This window comes from Cervus canadensis, chromosome 29 (assembly GCF_019320065.1).
Source record: "Cervus canadensis isolate Bull #8, Minnesota chromosome 29, ASM1932006v1, whole genome shotgun sequence".
Taxonomy (NCBI): domain Eukaryota; kingdom Metazoa; phylum Chordata; class Mammalia; order Artiodactyla; family Cervidae; genus Cervus; species Cervus canadensis.
Window position 1 is genome coordinate 46,404,828 of NC_057414.1, and position 24,772 is coordinate 46,429,599.

Genomic DNA, 24,772 nt, shown 5'->3' on the forward strand with positions numbered 1-24,772 from the left:
TATAGAACAAAATATCTAATATTAGCATATTAAATGTGTCCATCTTAAATATGGACTGACCGACTGAGCAACAAACGGTCTGTTTATCACAGGTGTGTTAGGGTTTGAGTCTTCCCGGAACTGCGCCCTCTGTAACAGCCCCAAGTCTCTCTTAAGGGCCTGGGGGCACCCAGAGCTGTCCTTCGCTTCCTGCCACGGCCTCGCACTGTCCAGACTCGCTTGCTTCCTCTGGAGCCTGTCTCCCCTCTGGAACGTAAGCTGCGGGAGAGGGGGACTTCGTTTTATCCACGACTGCGCCCCCGGCGCCTACACGTCTTGCCCGGACAGGATGCCCGGACGTCTCGACTGAGGGAGTGAGATCTGAAATCTGAAACGAGTGCTCCTGACAGCATTTAAAGGGCTTTCCCTGGGTTTCGTGTTTGATTGGGTTGTAGAAGGAATAACCATGTTTTCACTGTTTTTATGAAATAAACCTGTATCTAAAATAATGACTGCGCCCATTGACAGATGATTGGAGAAACGAAGCATAGTCCAACCACACGATGGAACATTACTCGGCCGTTAAAAGGAAGAGGATTCTGACACAGCTACAACCTGGACGAGCCTTGAGGACACGATGCTCAGTGAAATAAGCCAGACTCAAAGAAGGCAATCACAAATCCGCTGGGATTCCACCCACATGAGGTCCCTAAAGTCGACACGTTCACAGTGACAGAGATGGGGGTGGTGGGGAGCGAGTGTTGGGTGGGGCCAGGGCGTCTGCCCGCTAAGACGCTAAGGTTCTCAGGATGGACAGTGGTAACGGTATAGCACCCTGCGGCTATACTTAACGCCACGGAACCGTGCGCTTAGACACGGTTAGGACGGTATGTTTCATTACATGCATTTCACTGTAATCAAGACAGGTTTTTAAATTAAACTCCACACGAATGCAGGCATTCCCACTGTGCTCCTGGCAGCTGGCAGCCCTGGAGGCTGAGGTGGGGGACACTGGCTGTGGGGGGCACCCACGAAAGGCCTGGCTTCTTCCTCATTGGAGGTGGACACCGGGAGACCCTGAGACCACCACTAACCCCTTGTCTGACAGAGCAGGGCGTGGGGTCCCAGAGGAGCCAGGCTGCAGTCACTGGGTCCCACGGGTGGCCAGAGTGGGAAGAACTGGCCCGAGTGCCCCCAGCCCCACAGCCAGAACTGGGGCCTCCAATCCAGGGGCCACGCTCCCTTGACCTGAGACCCTCTGGGGGCAGGAAGCGCATCTCTAAAGCCCCACACCTGTGCCCGGGCCCCACACCCTCCCTGCATCAAAGCTTCTGCCTGGAGGGGTACAGCTGGGCCCCAGCTGAGAGGCGCTGGGCTGGGGAGCACGTGGGGTGTGTGTGCATGTGTCTGTGTGTATGTGTTTATCTGTGCATAGTATATGTATCTGTATGTGTGTATCTGTGTGTGCAGGTATGTCTCTGTGCGCATATGTGTATATGTTTATCTGTGCATAGTACACGTATCTGTATGTGTATCTGTGTGTGATGCATATCTGTGTGTATGTTTATTTGTGTGCAGTGCATGTTTTTGTATGTATGTGCATCTGTGTGTATCTGTGTGTATATGTTTATCTGTGCATAGTATATGTGTATATGTGTATCTGTGTGTGTGGATGAATATCTGTGCGCGTCTCTGTGTATATATTTATCTACATGTAGTATATATATCTGTATATATGTGCATCTGTGTATATCTGTGTATGTATGCATATCTGTGTGTATATTTGTGTGTACATGTTTATCTGCGCATAGTATATGTATCTGTATGTATGTGCATCTGTGTGTATCTCTGTGTGTATCTGTGTGTGCATGTATGTATCTCTGTGTATATATTTATCTGTGCATAATATACATATCTGTATGTGTGTGTATCTGTGTGTGTGGATGCATATCTGTGTGTGTTTCTGTGTATATATTTATCTATGTGTAGTATATGTATCTGTATGTATGTGCATGTGTGTATATATTTATCTGTGCATAGTATATGTATCTGTATGTGTGTGTATCTGTGTGTGTAGGTATGTCTCTGTGCGCATATGTGTATATGTTTATCTGTGCATAGTACACGTATCTGTATGTGTATCTGTGTGTGATGCATATATGTGTGTATGTGTGTGTATCTGTTTATTTGTGTGTAGTATATGTATCTGCATGTGTATCTGTGTGTGGACGCATATCTGTGTATGTTTGTGTGCAGTATATGTTTTTCTATGTATGTGCATCTGTGTGTATCTGTGTGTATATGTTTATCTGTGCATAGTATATGTATCTGTATGTGTGTATCTGTGTGTGGATGAATACCTGTGTGTGTCTCTGTGTATATATTTATCTACGTGTAGCATATGTACCTGTATATATGTGCATCTGTGTATATCTGTGTATGTATGCATATCTGTGTGTATATTTGTGTGTACACATTTATCTGTGCATGGTATATGTATCTGTATGTGTGTGTACCTGTGTGTGGAGGCCTATCTGTGTGTGTGTCTGTGTGTATATGTTTATTTGTGTGTAGTATATGTGTATGCATGTGCATCTGTGTGTATCTCTGTGTGTATCTGTGTGTGCATGTATGTATCTCTGTATGTATTTATCTGTGCATAGTATACATATCTGTATGTGTGTGTATCTGTGTGTGGAGGCCTATCTGTGTGCGTGCCTGTGTGTACATGTTTATTTGTGTGTAGTGTATGTATCTGTGTGTATGTGCATCTGTGTGTATCTGTGTGTGTGTGTGCACATGGGTGTGCTTTTCCAGATCATGGCAAGGCCCCGAGAGGGTGCCGGGGGAAGGCATGGTGCAAAGCCAGAGGGAGGAAGTGTTGAGCCCTGGGCGGGCTCCTTTACAGCAGCAGGCCCGGGGCCCCCTGGCGCCGTGACTCTCTGTCCCCGAGGCCTCCCTGGGCCCCGTCTCCCGGCCTGTGTCACTCCAGGAAGGCAACTTGGAGAAGGCAGCTCGCACTCCGGGACTCCGGCTCCAGGAGCCTCCGTGGTTTGGAGTGGAGAGCGGGGGTGGCGGCCGGGCCGGGCGCCTGCTGTCCCCCCCTCGGCACCCCCTGCAGCCCCGGGTGGCCCCCTGTCCCGGGCCCCCCACAGCCGGGCTCTTACCGGCGGCACCTTCGTGGCAGAGCCTGGGGTCGGCGGCCCTTCATCCCGGGGCGGTGACGAGCCGTGGGGCTCCATGTCCTTCCCTGCAAGACAGTGGCCGGCGTGAGGCCCGGGGCAGGGCTGCCCCGCGCACAGCAGGCCAGGCTCGGGCGCCAGCGGCCTGGGCGGGGCAGGAAGCCAACCCGGGCGGCGGGTGAGGAACCAGAGATCTGATCAACACCAGCCAGCCACACGGGGCGGGGGGTCACCGTACGGAGGGGGTCACCGCTGGGAGGGGAGTCACTTCAGGGAGGGCTGTCACCTCTGGGAGCAGATGTCACTGCTGGGAGGGGGGTCACTGCTGGGAGGGGAGTCACTTCAGGGAGGGCTGTCACCTCTGGGAGCAGATGTCACTGCTGGGAGGGGGGTCACCGCTGGGACGGGAGTCACTTCAGGGAGGGGGGTCACTGCATGGAGGCATCACTGCTGGGTGGGAGTCCAGGCACCAGGGTGGCCTGGCCTTCAGGGTTCTGCATGGCAGGCCCCCAGTTTGCAGGTCCAGGGCACCCAGACTACACCTGACCCCCTCCCAAAACCACAGTCCTCCAGCTGGAACCCCACTGCCCCCAGTGCCGGACTCTCGGAGGGGTGTGGGTGGACTCTGTCCCCGCACCCCTTCCCAGCAGGTGTCCTCTCTGGGTTGACTGAGGGGTGGGAGAGGGGCCTGAGGTGCCCGGACTCGATCCTGGGGTAGGTGGCTGCCCCAGCCTTGGCTTGTTTCTAAAGCCCAGGTTCACGGGCAGGAAGAAGCGGGCAACGGTCTCTGAGGCCACTCCCACCCGCTTCCTGCAGCTGGTGGCTGATTGCCCGGTCCCTGCGCGGGAGCGGATGTGGCGATGACCGGGGAGAACCACACTGACCAGGAGGCGAGGGGAGGGCCCACAGAGGGCGGTGTCTGCAGACCCCCTTCCCCGGAGCCCTGGCCTGAGAGCCGCGCTCTGCAGAAAAGCCAGCGTGGAGACCGGGGACGGTGACCCCGTCCTGCAGCCGGGCGCGCTGGGGCAGCGAGGTCACCAAGGAGCACGCGCCCCTGCGCTCGGCCCTGCATCCCCTCCCCTGACCACAGCCTGGGGCTGGCTGCTGACAGGGGCCCCCTCCACGCCCCAGGGGCCCTGCCATCCAGGCGCACTGGATTCACGAGCTGTCGTGGGGCGGCCCGGCCTGGGGCTGTCAGGGGGCAGCCTCCCAGCGGTGCCACCACCTGGGCTGGGCGGACGCAGGGGCCCCGCGGGAGTGGGGTGAGGGCCGCCCGGCAGTCAGAGGCTGGCACCGGCTCCTCTCCCTGCCCGTGCACGCCCGCCTCCTCGCCCTGCCCGCTACACCTGCCACCCGGGCCTGTGCCCTGGAGATCCGAGCCTCCCGCCTCCCCTGCGCCCTCGGGGCCAGAGTGTAGCAGCAGGGAGTGAGTTTGGGGTTTACTTCCCTGGGCGCCCCTCACGGGCTGTGAACTTGGACAAAGTGGCCTATTTCCCCATGTATTTGATGACACTTTGGGTGGGTGGTCCTGGAAGCCCCTCAGGTCCTGACAGCGTGTCGGCCTGACACTCTCCTGGCTTCCTCCAGGGGCCGGAGGGGCTGGGTCCCCTTCTCGGCTCCAAAGCAGGTGATGGGAGCAGCGTGGGCAGGCCGCAAGAGGTCCAGGCTGCCTGGACCACTGCACTCCACTGCCTCTACAGGGACAAGGATCTGCCTCCAGGCTTGGACTGGGGAGCCCCCCGCTCGACCTCCGTGGCCAAGGGGGTGAAACCTGGACCCCCAGGTCATGGGGCTCTCCGGCCCTACGAGCCTTCTGTTCATTAACCCCACGTGGTGGACTCCCCCCTCGCTGACCAGGACAGAACAGAGAGGGTGAGGGACATGTCTGAGGTCACACAGTCCGGGAGGACCCCCGCCCCTCCCGCAGCCCCCAGGTGACGGGGTCCCCCCGTGGACACTGACCCCCACCCCTCCTGCGGCCCCCAGGTGAGCGGGTCCCCCCGTGGACACTGATCCCCACCCCTCCCGCAGCCGCCAGGTGAGCGGGTCCCCCTGTGGGCACTGACCTGTACCCACATCGAGCTCATGTTCTCCACCCACGAGCAGGTTCCGGCTGAGCTTCTGGGGGGTGGACGAGGGCGGACACAGCGAGAAGCGCCGTCGCAGAAAGGCCTCCTCCTTCATGGCGTGGGCACAGGGCGGCTTCTAGAAGGAAGGAGGGGGGCACTGGTCACACCTCACGCTGAGGCCGGGGCAGCCTGGGGCCTGGAGGCTACAGGCATCCTCCACCTGCCCGGCAAGGGGACCAGAGACACGCCAGAGTCAGGGGTCCCATCATACAGTCAGGTCCAAAACGGGACACGGAGGGCCCGAGGGGCCTGCAAGGCGGTCACCCAGGAAGGCTGCATGACTGAGTGCAGGCTTTCCAGGGTCCGAATCGGAAGCCAGGCCCCGACCAGCCAGTTTGGCCATCACAGGTTTGGCAGGACCTTCTGCCCTCCACCCAAGGGCTGGCGCTAAAGCGGCCCTGTCGGACCCTGGACAAGGAGAAGCGGAGTAGACGTGGGCCACCCGCTGTCCCCTCCCCGAGGATGGAGCTACGCGTTGGGGGTCGGCGTTGATGCACACGGGGAGGGCGGAGCGCTGCCCGAGAGGGGGCCGCAGGCTGGCGAGACAGGCGGCCCAGAGCGTCAGGGGCCACGGGCGCGGGCTGGGGCTGGCCTCGACCCCGGCCTGCCCAGCCCACCTAAGGACGCCGTGAGACCACTCCCCGCCCTCCCCTGCTTCGGCACCTTGGCTGGGTTTCCGACACCTGCACCCAAAGCGCCTGGAGAGAAACTGCAGGTGAGCTTAGGTCGAGGTCGGCCCGAGTCATCTCCCTGCTTCGCAGCATGGCCCGAACCGCCTCCCAGCCTGGGAAGGAGGGGCAGCCGGGGAGAGCCCTGGGCTGCCCGCCACGCCCTCCCGGGTCCGGCGGCCCCGCCCTCCCGGGCCTGCCTGCCTCTCGCCCACGCCCCTCGCAGCCCCACCCTGAACAGGGCCGGGGCCAGCCTTTCACAGTGGACGGCAGCCCGTTTTACAGAAGAGAAAATCATGGTCCCCAGAGCCCTGTGGTCGCAGCCGGGCAGATGCTGGCAGAGCGGGGACTCGGCCCCGATGCTGCGCTCTGTCCTCTCCCTGAGGACGTACACAGAAGCTGGCTGACCAACCTCTCTTCCAAGCCTGGGGGTGCCCCCTGCCGCCTCCCCGGGTGGACTGAGGCTTCCTGCCAAGCCCAGGACAAAGGCCCCACTTTCTCCCACAGCCCTGGGCCTTCCTGGGGTAGGAGCAGCAGATAGCAGCCTTTCCTGCTGGGACAGTGGGTGCCTGGGTGGGGCTTCAGGAGGGGCAGGGTAGCCCAGGGCTCCATCCGCAGCCTCAGGACCTTCTTTGTGCTTTCCGCCCAGGGATCCTGGGGGCCCCCGAGGTGCAGCTGGGCCTAGTGCCCGCCCTGTCCCCCTCCCCGCTTCCTCACCACTGCGGTGTCACCTGGCCAAGCTGGTTACCTGCACTGTTTTACAGATGGGGAAACTGGTTTCAGAGAGGTTGGGTATTTTATTTATTTATTTTTTTTGAGAATAATCTCAAACCTGGCTCCTGAGTTCCAAGCCCCCACCCCCATCGGTTCAGCTAGGTTTCTAGCAAACCCACTGCCAGGGAAGGGGGTGGGGTGGGCGTCTGGGGTCCAGCCCCTGCTGGTCGGAGTCCCGGTGGACACTCACTGCTTGCCCAGGTGCGTCTCAGGCCAGGGAGCCAGCACCGGAGAGGCGGCCCTGCCTTCCCACTCCTGCAGCTGAGCTCTCGCAAGCACTGGGCTGGCAGCCAAAGTGAGTCAGACGCACTTCTGCCCGGGGGCCCCAGGGTGTACGATGAGGGATGACACGGGTAGGCTGCCCTCACCAGGAGCCTCACGTCTCTCAGGGGCTGAGTCTTGCAAACTTGGGGCGGGCAGAGGGGCTCCTGCCCTCAGCTCCCAGATCTGGTCACGGGCCCCGGCTCCACCAGGGTGGGGGGGCACAGGGGCCCCTGGCTGCCTTTCTCCTCAGGTCCTACTGCGTGTCTTCCCCCGGCACAGATAACAACCGAGGACCAGTGGCTTCATTGGTCTGGGAGCCTGCATCTGCTTGGCCACTCCATCTTCCCTCCCACCTTCACTCTCTCCCTTACATCCACCCATTATTCCACACATCCATCCAGCCACCTTCCCACCTGCCTACCTGTCCATCCATTTAACCAACTTCCTAACCATCCATTTATCCAATCACCCGTCCATCCATCCATTCATTAATTCACTCATCCATCTATCTGCCCATCCATCCATCCATCCACCCATCCATCCATCCACCCACCCACCCATCTACCCATCCATCCATCCATCCATCCAATCTCTCCCCCCCCCCACCTCCTTGAATCTCTCTAGATAGCCAGTGAGCAGCCTCATTTCCTTTCTTCCTTTCCTCCCTACTTGTCCAACAATCAGACACATCAGAGGTGACATCGTGGCTGAACTGCTGGCCCAGAGCAGACACCCCCAATCCAAGGGCAGTGCCGGGATGCACCTGTGGATACCCGTTCTGTGTCCTGACTCCTCAGACAAGGCGCGGGCCCCCGCGGACCCCCTCTGACCTGCTCAGACAGTGGGGGTGGCTCCTCTCCAGCAGGGCCTCAGGGGCTGCGCAGAGCCCACCCCTGGCTGCCGTCCATGGTCTCCTTTAAGGCCATGGAGGCAGAGACGCTGCTCTGTTCATTCCAGAGGTACATCCAGGCCCGCTCTCCCCAGGGCTCATCCCTGCCTTCGGAACACAGTCCGGCCTCTGTCTCCTGGTCCCTGTTTTCCAGGCCGTCAGGTCCCCGGCCCGCCCCTCCCACCTCATTCCCTGCTGGCTCCGTCACCCACGCTGCCCCAGCCACAGTGGTCCCCTTTATGCTCCTCACACACGTCCGTGCCCGCCGGGGCCTCTGCTCGGACACCGCCCCCCCGTGCCAAACACCCTCACCCACATCTCCGTCCGTCCGGGTGGCCGGGTCCTTCTCGAATTCCACCCTCCGATCAAATGTCACTTCCCAGAAGGCTGCCACCCCCCCGTCTCACACGACGCCACGTCCCCACGGCGCAGTCCCGGTCGCCGCAGTGTCGCTCCGCGTTCCTTCCTCTGTGTTAGCTCTCCTCCCCCACAGGACGCGAGCTCCAGGGAGGGGACAGTGCTGTCCCTCCTGTCTGCGGCGTCTCTGCACAGCCAGGCCCAGGGACTGGCAGGGGGCGTGAGGCCTCGGTGGGGGCGGGGGGGCTGGGGTGAAGGAAGGCAGCCCAGTGGCCCCTGGGCTTAGAGCCTCCTCCTCCTCCGTGGGTCTCGGGGGGGGGACCTCAGAGAGGCGGTCAGGGTTGGTCTGGGGCCCATTTCCACGGCAACCCTGGTAAGGTTCCTCCTGCCACGCCTGGTGCAGCTGAAGGATGAGGCCCTGCCCTCCAGGCACCGACAGGACGCAGGAGGAATCCAGCCACGCCTGGTGGGTCTGCAGGCCCTCGGAGCCTCCCAGCCTGGAGGACCGCCGGCCTGATGCTGGGCTGACCGAGCCCTGGGCTGCGGGTCCCCTCGTCCTGGGAAAAGCTGAAGGCTCGCAGTGCTGGGAGGGGAGACCCCTATGGGCGCCAGTCCGTGAGGATGAAGGGAAGGAAGAACAGATGGGAGAGGAAACAGACTTCCCAGCTGAGCCAGCGGGAGCCAGGACCGCGCCCGCAGTGGGCAGCCCTCCCCCTGTCCTGGCCTGGACGCCAGCTGCCCAAGTGCTCAGGGCACTCTCTCTGGGGGTCACTCTCTCTCTGGGCCCGCCGTGGGCACTTGGAGCCTCGATTCCTCCCACCTGGGCTGTCAGAGGCCGCCGTGCGCCTTCCTCTCGTTGGCCTCTCTGGCCTCTGATGGCCGGGCTGAGCCCTGTGATAGTAACAGCTTCCCGTTGCCCCTGGTCACTGGGATGACGCTCCACAGCTGGCCCTCGGTCGACGGCGCCCAAATCCTTCCCCCGCGGCCATGAAGGAGGCCGATCCTACCATCCGGCTGTGGCTTCGTCCGGTGCTTACGATCACGGAGTCCAGGGGCCTGAGCGGACACTGTGGGGCCTGGACGGATGGCGCCCAGCACAGCCCGTGTGTGGGGCCCTGATACCCCGGTGAGGAGCCTCGGGCATTTCTGCAAGGGGAGCCCCAGCCCAGGGACCCCAGGACCCCCAAGGCGGGGCTCACCGTGGAGGCCGGGAGGCAGGAGGCGGTGGGGGGGGGGGGGGCCCCGTGTGTCTGTGACCGGGGATGGCCCATCCCCGCAGAGCACAGAGGAGGGGTCTGCAGATCAAGAGCCCCCAGGGAAGCTACTGCTGCTGCCCCGCTCGGACCCACAGCCTGGGAGGGCACGAGCCGCAGAGCTGAGGGCACAGGTGTGGCCGGCTTCCGCCCCACCTCTGCGGCGGGTGGAGGGGGCCCCACCCAGCAGGCAGGACCCCCAGCCCTCGGGGTGCAGGTGGGGGACAGTGAGGGGAGCCCGGGAGGGGAGGCAGCCCTGACTCCTGGCTCGGCCCCCTCCCCCGCCGTGGTCTGAGCAGGCCCCTCAGTTCCGTGTTCCCCCCGGGGCGGGAAAGCGCCCCAGCGTCGGGGGCAGCTGGGTCCCACGCGGTGCCGGCCCAGAGACGGACTACAGGTCAGGCTCTGAGCTGCCTGGCCCAGCCCCGTGTCTCTGAGCGCCAGCACCAGCTCGGGCACCTGGCAGGTGACAAGCTCTCTGTCTTGAGCCAAGGCCGAGCGGCCAACAGCGAGGCCGGGAGAGCGGGCCCAGAGTCCACAGTGTCCACCTGGGGGCCCACACACTGCCTGCCCCGACCTGCTGGAAGCTGCCGTCCGAGCAGTTCTGTGCCTCTAAACGCTGTCCCCTCCCTCCCCGCCCTGACGCCCACCTTCCAGCCAGAACAATGCGATCCTTGTGAAGAAAGGTCACTGGGGCGTTAGCGGCTGCACTGGCAGGACACGCGGCCTGCTTCTCCGGGGCTGGAATCCGCTGGGCCACAGTGGACTGGGGAGGTGGGAAGGGCTGAGGCTCTGAGAAGGAATCCCACAGAACCCCCGGCTTGCTCTACATCCCGCTTGGCGGCATGGAAGTTGGGGACATCCTGCCTTGCCTGCAATGTCTGCGTGGCCTCCGTTAGGTCCCTATTTGTGACAGGGTGTTGCTCTGAACGGAGGTGATGAAGTCCCCTGCAGAGGCTGACAGGCCAACCCAGGGTGCCTGCTCCCTCATGCCCACGGCTGCCTGGTTAGCATTCCCACCGCTGACCCAGGGTCACGCCAGCCCAGCTGTGCTGGCAGAGGCAGGGGAGGTGTTCCTGGGCAGTGGAGAGTTGGCTGGGGCCGCTGGGGGCTCCCCATGAACCGGTGGAGGTGGGAGAAGCAGGCACGTACAGCCGGGCCCCCACACCGCCAACGTGCCCGCATTCACAGTATACCCACTTCTGCTTGAACCGAATGATTATGAAAGGCGAGGGGCGAAATGCACCCAAATCACAGATGAGCTCGAGGATGGAGCCCGCCTGCACGGCTCTCTGTCTGCACACCCAACGGAGGGTCAGCAGATCCCAGGGAAGGACGGCAGTCGTCAGGGAAAGGACCCCGGCCGCCGTGTCCACACCACACATCTGCATTCCAGAAACTTGCTGGGGCCCCAAGGCTGGTGACCATGGGGTCCCTGCCGAGAGGAGCCTCATGAAGGTCCAGAAACACAGTCCGCCTACTGTCCCCCAGCTGGTGCCAGCGTCTGGGGCTCAAACTGGGCAGCCTGGGGAGCCCCCACGGGAACGCGGGCAACCCAGTGAGGCAGACCAGTGGTCGGGACTCTGGGCCCGGGGCTCCTGCAGGCCCCATGCTGCGGACAGGCCCTCCAAGGGCCCTGGGCCCTTTCACACGCGCTGCCCCACGTGATGCGATTCTCATGGCACCTGAGGGATGAAGGGGAGTGGATCTCATGACCCGATTTTAAAGATGCAGAAACCAAGGTCCCAGGAGGGGAAAGCACCGTGTGAAGTCCGAGGGCTCAGACCGGGCCGAGGTCCCCTCAAGGCGGCACAGCTTCAAGCCCCCCACGCCCCTGTACCTCGGAGATGGCTGAGGGCAGGGATAGAAAGGAGGGGGGCAGGCAGGATCCCGAGGGACGGGGTGGGAGCCCAGCCTACCCCAGGGAGACGTTTCCCAGACAGGACGCCTCGGAGCGGCTGAGCCCCAGGGAGAGGGGCCAGAAGTGGCCTGGCCTGCTGAAGGGTCGGCAGGGCCTTGCCTGGGTGTTCCCGGCTGGCAGCCGGGTCCCGTGGCCATGGGCAGGGCCGGGCCCTGGCACCCGCCCACCTGGCCTCCTGACTGACGCCAGGCCAACTGGCACAGCCAGCGCCGCCCACGTGCACGTCCTCTGCCGTAGAGCCGTCCCGCCCAGTTCTAGAGGGTGGGGGCGAACTTGGCCTGCTTGGATGTGGTCCCCGCTGCAGGCCTGATCCCAGCCTGTCCCGCTCAGTCCAGCATCGGAAGCAGCAGGTCGACATGGGTGCCCGAGTGACCTCATGCCTGAGTCTGGCTGCTGACCTGAAGTGCTGGACGGAACCAGAGTGACCGTGAACGCCACCGCGGCCATGGAACAGGAGCGTGAGTCAGACGCACACACGTGGGCCATAGCCGGCTCCTCAGCTCCTCAGCTGGTCTGCACGACGGCCCTGGGGATCCGGGCGGGTGGACGCCATGCGGTAATTATGCTCCAGTTTTTTCGCAGAACCAGCCACAGCCACGCTGCAGGCGGAAGGACTCTGCACAACGTGCGGGAAGACTGGGCATCGGATCTTGACGAACCCCCTTCCCTGCCTCCCTCGCGCCGTCGGAAGTGCAGCCCGGCACGCAGCTGCCCCCTTTCTATTTGGTGTCGACACTGCGGCCCGGAGGGCGGAGACAGAGAAGCGTGACCACAGGGCTAGGTTAAGATAACTGAGCTTATGCCAAGAACCAACTATGTACTTCCTTTGTGGCTCAGCTGGTAAAGAATCCGCCTGCAACGCGGGAGACCTGGGTTCGATCCCTGGGTTGGGGAAGATCCCCCAGAGAAGGGAAAGACTACCCACTCCAGTATTCTGGCCTGGAGAATTCCATGGACTGGACTGTATAGTTAGTCCCTGGGGTCACAAAGAGTCGGACACAACTGAGCGACTTTCACCTTCACTATGCTAAGAACCAGCTATGTACAACACATAACTGTAACTCAGACAGAAAACAAGCCTACGGTTACCAAAGGGGAAGTGGGGAGGGAGAAATGAGAAGTTTGGGATTAACAGATAGAAACTACTAAATATAAAGCAAATAAACAAGGACCTACTTGGAGCACAGAGAACTATGCTCGGTATCTTAGAGTAACCTATGATGCAAAAGAAGCTGTAGAAGAATATATGTAGATGTATGACAATCACTTTGATGTACCTCTGAAACTAACACAACATTGTAAATCAACTGTATTTCAAGTTTTAAAAAGCTGAAATTAAAAAAAAAAAAAAAAAGCACTACAGAAGCCACTTTTTGCCTTTAAGAATGTGAGAGTGCCAAAGAATTGATGCTTTTGAACCGTGGTGCTGGAGAAGACTCTTGAGAGTCCCCTGGACTGCAAGGAGATCCAACCAGTCCATCCTAAAGGAGATCAGTCCTGACTATTCATTGGAAAGACTGATGGTGAAGCTGAAGCTCCAATATTCTGGCCACCCGATGCGAAGAACCGACTCACTGGAAAAGACCCTGATGCTGAGAAAGATTGAAGGCAGGAGAAGGGGATGACAGAGGATGAGATGGTTGGATGGCATCACCGACTCGATGGACATGAGTTTGAGCAAATTCCAGGAGATGGTGAAGGACAAGGAAGCCTGGCGTGCTGCGGTCCATGGGGTCACAAAGAGTCGGACACAACTGAGTGACTTAACAACAATGTAGAAGCCACATGTCCAAGGGCACCCACTTAAATACAATCCTATGGCCTCCTCTTTAATGCCCAACTGGCTTTGGACTTCATAAAACCCCTCCCTGGCCTTGTCCGGGTTGGGGTGAAGCCTCCTTTCCCAGCTGTGCCCCCCGAATCTCTCCTCTTCAGGGAACGAGTCTCCTCATCTGAGGCTGGAGCCCCCTGTCTGCCTGGACGCAGCTGCTGGCTGGGGGGCCGTGTCCTCAGCGCCTCGAGGCTGGAGGGGAGACAGAGCCTCACTCGGATGACCACCTCCTGGGTCCCTGAAGAGCCCTGGTCCCACCCCTGTGCTTATGGGGGCGGCACCGGCATCCTCTGAGGGCTTCAGGTGGGCGGTCCCCCTATCACTGGGAGCCCCGGGGGACTCACTAAGCAGGAGGGTGCAGTCCATGTCATGACTGCTCCCAGCAAGGACGGACGTTGCTCTGGGGACCCAAGTTCCGGAGGGCGATATCCCTGAGCTTCCTGCTCCCCTGGGATCGGCCGGCGCCTGCTTCCTCCAGAACATTCTGCACCAGGTGTGGACCCCTGACACCCTCCTGCCCAGCACCATGGCCCCTCACCGTGGGGTTTCCCATAGGGCTGGAGCCCAGTCTACCTAGCCTTGGGGTGCAGGGCTCACTGAGGTTTCCAGGAGGCAGATTTTGGGGGGTTTTGCCACAACTTGAGTGCAAGAAGAGGACCTGACTTCTCAGGGCAAATCCCTGTGTAAACTGAAAACTCCCTCTTGCTGGACAGACCTAATCCCCCCACAGCGGCAGCCCCCGCGGGACGCACATACCCCTGCATAGCCCCCTCCCCATACCAGAGGAGCCGGCGGGTGGGCAGCAGGCACCATGCCCCTCCTCCCCTCCTGTCTGCCTGCCGCCCCCTGCAGGGGCTGGGAGGATGCTAGCTCTTAGAAGCAACAAAGACCCCAAGCTCCAGTACTCCACTTCCTTGCTTTCTCCCCACTTTACAGATGCAGTAACTGAGGCCCCGAGGGTGAGCTGGCTCGCCCAGGACCATGTGGCCGGTTGGCACCAACCCCGACTCCCAGGTCACCTGGGGCAGGCGTGCTGGGCCCCCCTGGGGGTCAGCCCACCGTGGCGGAGCTGCCCTGACATCCAGGAGAGGAACTCTGGAGAATGTTTACCAGGCTGTGGTCTGTACGGCAGGGAAGCCCACGGCCTCCTCGCACCCCGCCTGCAAGAGCCACAGACCCTCTGGGTGGACGGGCCACCCTTCTTGCCTCCGGTCCTGGGCTGGGGTGGCCGCTCCTGCCGCTCCTCCGCAGCCCGATCCGTGAGCACCTACTGTGTGCTGTCCGGGACCCTGGTCCTCCCACAGCCCAGGGGCTGTCTGCATTTCAGCGGGGAGCCCACAGGCTCTTCCTGCATGGCTCCTGGCCCCCACCCAGCCTCCGGTTCAAGGCCTTATTCACTGCTGACCACCTGGGCAGGAACAGGAGCCCTGCCTTCCAGGCCCGTTTGGGATAACGGAGCGGGCAGCCCCTGAGGACCCCACGTCAGGCTGTGGGCTGCCCAGTCACAGCTCCACCTGTCCGTCCCTGTGGTTTCTGGGGAAACTGGTTCTGTCGGCTGCGTGGAGAAGGAGGTCCCCGAGTCAGGCGGGACCAGGCTGGAACTGGGCTGAGGGCCCCCCAGGTCCTGCCGTGGTAGGGGCGGTCCAGGAAGCTGACCCGGCATCTCGGGGGTGTGGCCCGCACCGCTGCAAGCCCTCCAGTCTCACCTCCAGCCCCTTCGCTCACCGGACCCCCCAGCGGACCCCACCGTCTGGCCCCAAGCAGACCCCACTCGAAGGCAACCAGCTTCCTGGGGCCAACGTGTCAGTGTGACATCGCCCTGAGCCACAAGACATGGTGGGGGGCACGCCAAGGGCCCCCAGTGAGACCGAAAGAAAAACGAGAAAGAAATGAAAACCTACGTCCACAAGCAGTGTGTGCACGCACACATCCGCGGCGGCCAAGACGTGGAGGCAGCCCAGACGTCCATCAGCTGGTCCTCGGCTAACCCAGCTGCGGCCCACCCACACTATGGAGAGCTCGTGGACATGGAAAGGGATGGGGCGCTGAGCGGTCCCATTAAGAGGAACCACCTAGAAGGCCCGACGCAGAAGCGATGGTGGATGCTATTTCTTTACAGAAAACAACAACAACAACAACTCAAATTTTCAAGATTTCCATCGATCACAATCACTGGGCCCAGCCTCTGGCCAATCTCAAGCTCCGGGGCATGGACCCACAGCCCCCTCACCAGGCCTGTGGTCTGCAGACCCGACCAGTTCTCCAGACACAAAGCGGCGGCCAGCCAGGTCAAGTCCCACCACTGTGCCTTGTCCAGTGGAGGACCAGAAGTGTTAGTCGCTCAGCCGTGTCTGACTCTTGGCAACTCACGGACTGTGGCCCACCAGGCTCCTCTGTCCATGGGATTCTCCAGGCACGAGTACTGCAGTGTGTACCCATTCCCTTCTCCGGGGGATCTTCCCAACCCAGGGATCAAATCTGGGTCTCCTGCATTGCAGGCAGATTCTTTATCATCTGAGCCCCCAGTGAGGTTCGGGGAAAAGGTCCTGAGACCCCTGACAACCCCCACTGGGGCTGAGAAATGCCCCCCACCCCACCCAGGTCTTGTCCTCCAAGTTCCAAGACCTAAATCTGGGTCTGTCCCTGAAACACTGGTCACACCATGAAATGACAAGTTCTAAGGCATGCAGGTGCCTCGTGAGCAGCAAGTGACAGCTAGAAATGAGAGCAAGAGTGATGGGGGATGCAGTGACCGCTTGGAGGCCGACTCTGGGTCAAACATGTCCCTCTGGGTGGGGGTGAGCTTTACGGATACCTGCTTGCCAGGGTTTCAAGGGGCAGCCTCAACCCAGATCCCACGGGCAGCGCCCTTCCGGTCTCAGGAGGGGTCAGACCCCGGATTATCTGATGTGTGGGGGAGCCCACGTGCTGAGACCACAGGGCCACCCCCTCCAGGCCGTCCTTTCTGACGGGGGCGGGAGGTTTGACAATCCCCCTCCCCCAGGCAGTGAAGGTCAGTGGGAGGAGACAGAGGCCTGCTGGCTCCACCCAGCAGGGCCTGACCCAGAGGGCCTTCCTCCTTCTGCAGGCTGGGGGCCACAGCAGCCTGGGTCCCTGTCCCCCGCTGACCGTAGAGATGGCCGGACACAGTGGTGGCTTCACTGGATCCTGAGGCTTTTGGGGGAGAACTGACAAGTTTCCTCCAAGAGGGGCTGTATTGGAGTCCTGGGGCGGCTGCAACAGAGGACCTCATGTGGGCAGTTGAAACACAGAAACGGATTCTCTCCCAGGGTCTGAAATCAAGGAGTGGGCAGGGCTGCATCCTCGGAGGCTCCTTCCTGCCACTTCCGGCGTCCAGGGCCCCAGGTGCCCCGGGACTTATGTAAACTTCCCTGCTGTCTCTGCCTCCCCTGTGGGTCTCACACCTCCCTCGCCTTCCCCTTTCCTCCTCAATCGCTGGACTCAAGACTCCACCACATAGTCTGGGATGACCTTGGCCATGACCCTGCCCTGAACTACACCTGTGAATTCCTCATTCCAAGGAAGCTCACATTCATGGGTTCTGGGTTTAGGACTCACACCCCAAAAGTGGGGCCACCATCCAACTCACTGCAGGAGTTTCTGGGGCACCCAGCCCAGCAGAGACCCAGGGTGGGGTGAGGGGGACCGCCGCCCTCGCCTGGTCTGCAGGAGCCCCGGGGGCCGTTGTCCCTCCACTCGCAGCCAGGCAGGCCCTTCCTGCTCACCTGGGTTAGGCCAGGGCCCACCAGAATCTCCCCGTCCCCCATCGCCCTCAGCATGGCCACCTGTACCCCATCAGCCCTTTGATTAACCTCCTAGGGCTCCAGCCCCAGACCCCCACCCCTGGCCACTCCCCACATGGAGGACCCCCCAACCTCCCCTCACAAGCCCCTGGGAGGTGTCAGCTTTCCCACTGGGCCAGTGGCCCCAGTCCCGGGTCCCAAACGTCCCTGCCTCTGGTCTCCTGGATCCTGGACCGGCGCTGAATGCCCCCTCCTTCCGTTCCCCTCCAGACCTGGCGCTGGCCACAGCACGTAGCTCAGAGTCACCCCCCACCCCCCCAGCCCCCCATAAACACGCACTAAAGCTTTCAGTGAGCCAGCCCTGCCCCCAGCCCAGCAGGCTGGGAACCCTGAGGTTGGGAGGGGCCGTGTCCCCGGAGCCTGCACATCCCAGGGCCGTGTTCTTGGGGGCCTGAGATTCACAGATGAGATACACGGGAGGTGTCACACCCTCGAGCTCCCCCCCAACCCTGACCCATCAAGAACTGAGGGGTGTTTTTACAGGTGGGTCGGGCTTCCCTTGTAGCTCCGTCGGTAAAGAATTTGCCTGCAATGCAGGAGACCCAGGTTCAATCCCTGGGTTGCGAAGGTCCCCTGGAGAAGGAAATGGCAACCCACTGCAGTATCCCTGCTTGGAAAATCTCATGGACAGAGGAGCCTGGTGGGCTGCAGTCCATGAGGTCACACAGAGTCGGGCACGGCTGAGCAACTAACACTTCCTTACTTACAGGTAGGTCAGGCAGGGAGGGGGCCCGAGGCTGACCCAGAACCCAGGCTGGACGGAACCTGGGCCTGCGGGCCTTCTGGGACGAATGGAGGTCCCCCACGTGCTCTCTCCACATGGTCACCAGGGGAAAGTCACGGCACCCGGAAGGGCCCCTGGATGGTTTGGGTGGGCTGAGGGCCGTCCCACTTGGAGTGTGGTGGAGGGGACCGCTCGTCCCTGCCTGGGCCCTGCCAGTCCAGGGGCCTCGGCCCCAGGCCCCCAGAGCAACTGACAGTTGTTCCTAGCTGACACTCATGTCGGGGAGACCCCTGGACGGCCATCTGGAGCTCGCGGAGGGCGGGGAATGAGCAGTGCGCTCTGCGGGAGGGTGGAAAGGGGGGTTCTCTAAAGACCTGGGGGCCACTGGGAGGGAGGGGGAGAGGATGAACGAGAGGGCGCTGGGCTGCAGCAACGGGCACGGCTGCCGGACCAGGAGACGGGTGCCTGGCTGGTTCCGACCGCTCACCTGTGTCGGGCCCTGGGTTGCTCGTCTTCCCTAGAGCCTCTGAGCTGCCAGAGTGTGGCGATGGGAAGCCGGTGGGTCTCCCCTGGGGAGAGGGGTGATCCTGGGCTTGCAAGAGGGTGGCGTTGGCCTCCACAGGGCCTGGCCCAGAGGAGCAGGGACCCCGAGAGGATCGGGGTGTTAGGGCCCATTTACTGAGGGGGCCCAGCGCCTCTACTGCTCATGTGTCCCTGCAACCCTGCCTACCCCTCCTGCCCTGTGCGGGGTGGTGGGGGGAGCTGAGACACGGCTCAGCTGAGCTCAGAGGTCCTGGTTCTCCAGGGCCCCGTCGAAGCCCAGAGATGAACACAGGTCCTTCTCCTCCAGGGGGCAAGGGCGTGCACAGGGGACCCAGGCTGGGGGAGACCAGGGGGTGGGGGCGGGTGCGGGTCCCAGCTCTGCCTCCAGGGGTTGTGCCCAAGCTTTATTTTCCAGAAGCAAGACCAGGGAGATGGATCCGAGGGCTCAGCCCTCCCCTAGCTCCACAGCAAGAGGGACAGACTGCGGGTCACAGGGAAGGTGGTTTCTGTGCAGACGCCGGGCGCAGGACCAGCCGGACAGCTCACCGGGTCGCCAGGACACCGGGGTGGTGTTGTCCTGCAGCTGAGCCCCAGGCGGCCCGCTCTCTGAGTGGTCTCGGGAAGCCTTCTCCACTGGCAGAGGCCTCTCTGGTCTGGCCAGGCCCTGTCTGAGGACTGGGGCTGGACAGGGGTCTGCAGGGGCCCAGGTGACCCTGGAGGAGGCCTGGGGGGAGGGGACACTTGTCTGCAGCCCTCGGGTCGGATGCCATGTCCCCAGATGGCTGACAGAGCCTCGAAATCTGCTGGTCAACCTGACTTGACCTTGAGCGTCCAGGCAGGGCCTGGCCCAGGGTGACAGACCATGGCCTGCCGGTCGGCAGGAATCACCCTTTTGTGCCCCATGGGTCAGCCCGACGAACACCCTTTGGGCACACGGCCCTGAGATAGACAGACAGAGAGAAGGAGGACAAAGTGTGGCCTCTCTGGAGGGTAGTTGGGGAGTGTGAATCAAAACTGTCAAGCACATGCACCCCTCGAGCCCACGACGCGACTTCCAGAAATTTACTACAGGGTGTGAGATCTGTACAATCGATATCTGTGCCAGGAGCCGTGTGGGAGGATTTGCTCTGCAGGCCTATTTTCACGAGTGAAAACATCCATCGGCAGGTAGGAGGCAAGTAAACCAAGGGTGATGCAGCAAATGCTAAACACGGCCAGAGGCCATGCTGCGGCCATGGAGACCATGCTGTTGACACGGAGACCACGCCACGGACACACCACCACACCACAGACACGGAGACCACGCCACGGGCACAGAGACCATGCCATGGACACGGAGACCACTCCATGGACACGGAGACCAGGCTGTGGCCATGGAGAGCACACTGCGGCCACGGGAACCACGCCATGGACACGGGGACCATGCTGTGGCCATGGAGAGCATGCCGCGGACATGGAGACCATGCCATGGGCACGGAGATCACAACACGGCCACGGAGACCATGCCACGGCCACGGAGACCACGTCATGGACACAGAGACCACACCGTGGGCATACCACCATGCCATGGACATGGAGACCACACCACGGCTACAGAGAGCGTGCCACAGCCACGGGGACCATGCCACTGACATGGGGAACCACGCCATGGACACAGAGACCACGTCATGGCCACGGAGGCCATGCCGCGGACACGGAGGCCATGCCGCGGACACAGAGATTGTGTTGCAGGCACAGAGATTGCGTCACGGACACAGAGACCACACCACAGACACGGAGAGCACGCCGCAGCCATGGAGACCACACTGCAGACACAGCGTGGAGGAGGCGGCCGTGACACGGCGACTCCGGGGCAGGGTGACATAAACGACTGACAGCCCACTTGACCTTTTTGGTCTCGTCCGTGTCCCCATGACGAGTGTGCATTGCATTTACTGCAGAGCACGCCCCCAGCAAAGCTGGCACCTGCCTGAAAATAAATGAGAAGCCAGAGATGCTGGGCCTGGAGGGAGGCTCGGGGGAGACAATCTTTGCAAGGGCAGGTGGCCGAGGGTCCTGCAGGAGTGTGGACTGGCCTGGGGCCCCTCCATTGGGTCCACCCGGACCCCCTCTTCAGCAGCCAGCGTCCCCCAAGCTGCCCCATGCACACGCCCCCCACCTCCAGGCTGGAGTGGACCAGAGCCTGTTCTCCAGCTGCCCACAGCTGCACCAGCCCCACTGAGAGGACATCAGCTCCAGGCACCCCCATCCGGCAGGTGTCTGCCTGGGGCCACTCCCCAGCCCAGGGCTGCTCCCCCATCCTGTCCTTCACACAACCTCCCCGCCCCCCAATCTTAGAATCCCTGCTGCAGAATCCCCTCTGTTCCTGGGGGCAGGGCCGCCATGTGGGGTCCCGGGCTTGTCCCCGCAGCCCCAGTGCCAGGGAGCGTTTGGTGTGTAGCAGGTTCTATCGAAGATGTTCCCTGGGCGGGAGGGGGCATCTGACCCAGAGGGATGTGTATACAGCAGGCACCCAGGAACCAGACTCGGCTGACTGAGGCTGTGACGCCTTCTCCACCTTCAGAGCTGCTCCGAGGGGCCAAGAAGAGACTGCAGGGGGTTGGGGGGTACACTGCAGAGGCAGAGGCTGGGGACGCAGGGCCCAGAGGCCCAGCAGGTGTGGAGGAAACAGCGCTGGAGTCTCTTCTGGGGGGTCTCTGGGGAGGGTGGGCTCAACCCCTCCGGGAGCTCCTCAAGGTCACGGGGGTGTCCGGGGTGAGACCTTCCGGAACCTTCCCCACTGCCTTCTGCTCTCCAGGGCCATGTGTGGACAGCCAGGGGACCCTGTCCCAGGAGCCCCACCCTGAGGGCCGGACCCCCCACCGCAAACGCAGGCTCTGGGGGCAGTTACAAAGCCAGCAACGAAAGCAGGAGAAAGCGGGGGCTCCAGGCAGGAGATGAGGACGAAGGTCTATTTTAAACCCAAGTTCAGGGAGATGAGAGGCAGCCGCACCCGGGGGCAGTGGTGGGGGGCCACGGGGTGTTGCAGGAGCCTCGGCTATACCGACCTCTCTGCTTCGGTATTTCACATTTTCCTGCCGAGTCAAAAGGGACAGCCTTAAAGCTCGCGCTTGAAGGGCCCAGGAGAGAAGTCATAAAAGCCTTGAGGCGAGAGAAGAAATACACGCAACGTTACAGCTCCATCCTGCCCCCGCAAGCTCATCCCGAGTTTGAAAGGCTGAAAACAAGCCAGGTGCCTCTGAGGACACCGAACGGATGACACCGGTGGATCAGAGGCTGCACGCCCCGAGACGAGGACGGTCATACACAGTGATGCAGGTTCAGCGTCAGCAGCGATACAGAGGGAAGAAGAGCCAGGGCGTCGCCCGGGGTCCCCAGTGTCCGCCCGCCCCTAGGTGGGCTGCAGCGTCCCGAAAGCCCGGACGCCCAGGGGCTGGGCCCCAGCCTGGCCCACTGCAGAGTGGCCTGGGCCTCCAGCCCCGCCCTGAGCCTTTGGGAGGCTCCGGCCTGAGGACCTGGCTCTCCCAGGGGTCCAGGATGTGTCCCCTGATTCACAATGTCTCCCCAAGGTCAACCACACCGCGCCAGAGGCCCTGAGCTGGGAAACTGGCAGAGACTGGGAGCCAGGGTCCAGTTGCTGCCCTCGGCTCCCAGAGGCCTGGGCTGGGGGCAGTGACCCCTGGGAAACCACCAGTCCAGCGTGTCTCCTGCTGGGCGACCTGGAGAGGGCCATGATGTGAGCTGGGGCAGGGGGTGCCGGCCGCCAGCCCCCTGTCACCTCCTCCCCCGCCACCGTGATCACCCCCAGAACTCTGCTAGGCTGCCACGTGGCCGGTCACCGGCTCGGAGCCCTGGCAGCCCCACGGGGAAGCGTCACGGCTGAACCGCACACTTGCACCCGCTTTGGCTGGGTGCCCACGGCAGCCTCTCTCGGGCTCCGGGGTTTACAACCTCTGGGGCCTCCCAAGAGGCGAGAGGCGAAGCCAGGCGCTGCCTGGAGGTGACGCCAGTGGGTCGGTGGCCTGAGCCCTCAGCCCCTGCACACACTCACGCCCTCCCCAGGGGGAAGGCCGCCCCCTCACTCCCTTCCCTCCTCTTTGGTCGTGAAAACAACCCAGCTCTCGACGGCGTGGCAACGGGCACTCGCTGCCCTGGCCAGGCGCTGGGCAGCTTGGGGCACCACCAGCCTGGTCTCTGGGTACTGCCGAGGGTGTCCCGAGTGCCAGGGACTGGCACACGACTGTGCACGGGCCTTGTCTCCCCTCCCACCCTGACTGCTCACCACACACACACACACACACACACACACACCCCACACACACACCCACATACACACACACCCACATACACACACACACCCCCCACACACACACCCACACCCCCACACACACACACCCCCACACCCACACACACACACCCCCACACACACCCACACCCCACACACACACCCACACCCACACACACACCACACACCCCACACACACACACCGCACACACACACACACACACACACACACACACACACACACACACCACACACACACACACACACACGCGGATCAGGGATGATGCAGTCGCCCTGTTAGTGTCGGCCCAGCCTTGGGGTGCCAGCGCCCCAGGTCTGGGCAGGAAGGCCTGGGGGACTAGAGGCGGTGCGCTCAGGGCCCCTGCAAGTCACCCTCAGGAACCAGAGCCCCAGGGCTCCGGGGAGGGGCTTGCACTTTCCCCTTCTGAGACAGCTCTTTTTTGAAAGAGTGTTTTTCGGTTCCCAGGTAAACACGGGTGATGCAAGTGCGGCTGTTCTCCCCGGGTTCACTCCCCAGGCCCGGGACCCACTGAGAGCCTGGCAGGCCGGGCAGGGACGAGGGGCCCTCGAGGGCGGAGCGATGACCGGGTGTGGAGCGGGCACGCCTGGGGTGCCCAGGTCTCCCAGCTGAGCAGGACGCAGGACGCAGGCAGTGGAGAGCCCGAAGGGGCTCACGTCTCAGGGGCAGGTCAGCGGCCAGAGGCCAAGGACCACAGTGTCCCCCCTCCAGACGCCGGGGCCAGCAGCCTGTGCCCAGCGAGTGGGCGCCGTGAGAGCTCAGGGGACGCACGCTGGGCCGGGGAAGCCGGACACGCCCCCTCCCTGGTGGAGAGGCCCCCGCGGTCAGGCCCGGCAGTCAGCCGGGCACCCGAGGGGTCTGTGCCTCTCTGGAGGCCCCGATGATCTCGTCTGTATAATAAGGCAGCGCCCTGATCCCACCTCCAGGATCGCTGGGAGGACAACACAGCTGCATCTGTGATGTCACCCCGTGTCCCCAGAACGCCACCCCCTTCCCACCCAGCAGTCAGCCCGAGCCCGGCTCCTAACCATTGCTTCTCCAGGAGTCTCCACAAGCTCCCGGCCCCTGCCCACCGTGGCCACCCTCTCCTGGGTGCAGCGGGCTGGAGGATGGCATCCCAGAAAAGATACATGGACATCCCGACCTCAGGGGCTGCAGAAGTGACCTCCTTAGGAAATAGGGTTTCTGTAGACATGACCGAGTGAAGATGAGGTGGTCCTGGAGCAGAAACCCTGGTCCAACGACCGTGTCCTTGTTAAGAGGAGAAGAGGACACAGAGACCCAGGAGGAGGCCAGGTGACCGCAGAGGCAGAGGCCGGAGGGAGGCGGCCACAAGTCCCCGGGGCCCCCAGCGGCGGGGAGATGCAGGAAGAGCCCTCCTTCAGAGCCTTGGGAAGGAGGCTGTTCCGCCAGGACCTGGATTTGGGGCTTCCGCCTTTGGACCTGGGGGTCCGTTTTGGTTGCTGTAAGCCACCAGCTTGTGGTCCTTGGTCAGGGCCGCCCCAGGCCCTCACACTAGGAGCTTGAGGCCAGCCTGAACCGAAGGTGAGTGTGGACACTCCGAGGACGTGGCTGAGACACCCGTGCTCCCAGGCCCCCTGCTGAGATGGCAGGACCGTGACCTCTCCACGCAGCGGAGCACAGGGACCTCAGACGGAGCTGACCCGGGCGCCTCTCCCCGTCCCCACCTGGGACACATCCACACCGGCCCTGCCTCGTCTGTGCTCACGAGAAGCGGGGCTGAAGGCGGGCACACCACCCCGGCCCAAACCGAGCAGAGAAAGCCGGTGCTCCCTGGAGAACAGCCTGCCTGTCGCTGGGGAGGGTCTCCAGGCGACATGGGGACGCTGCGCTGGGGCCACCTCCCAGGCTCCGAGCAGGAGGCTCTCCGTCCCCGCTGTCCACTCCTAGGGAAGAGCTGGTGCTCAAAAGCCCCTGGAATTGGCCATTGAAGTCCCCTCTGCCTCCCGAGCCAGACCCGAAAGAGCACATCACACTTTCCTAAGACGTGGGCAGACGCCGGATGCAGCTGGGTGACGCGGGGAGAGTGAGTCATCATGGGTCTCAGTGGGAAAGCGCCTCTCTCTCCAGTTCACTTTCCAGCCTCCTGAT

General features: G+C 62.2%; 1 protein-coding gene across 4 annotated transcripts in view; it reads right to left on the reverse strand.

The window, feature by feature from the left end:
• The window catches only part of OSBPL5 (oxysterol binding protein like 5), a 67,226-nt gene that overhangs the window by 28,671 nt on the left and 13,783 nt on the right, over positions 1-24,772 (reverse strand). For 3 of the 4 annotated variants that reach the window (XM_043452107.1, XM_043452106.1, XM_043452105.1), the window contains 2 exons: positions 5,228-5,366; positions 3,147-3,229 (listed from right to left, as the gene is read on the reverse strand). In XM_043452107.1, coding sequence (XP_043308042.1) covers positions 3,147-3,229; positions 5,228-5,345 — 201 coding nt within the window. In that variant the 5' untranslated portion in view covers positions 5,346-5,366. Of the gene's footprint in view, positions 1-3,146; positions 3,230-5,227; positions 5,367-14,991; positions 14,995-24,389; positions 24,396-24,772 lie in introns of those variants that run through there. The other variant, XM_043452108.1, reaches the window with a different exon arrangement.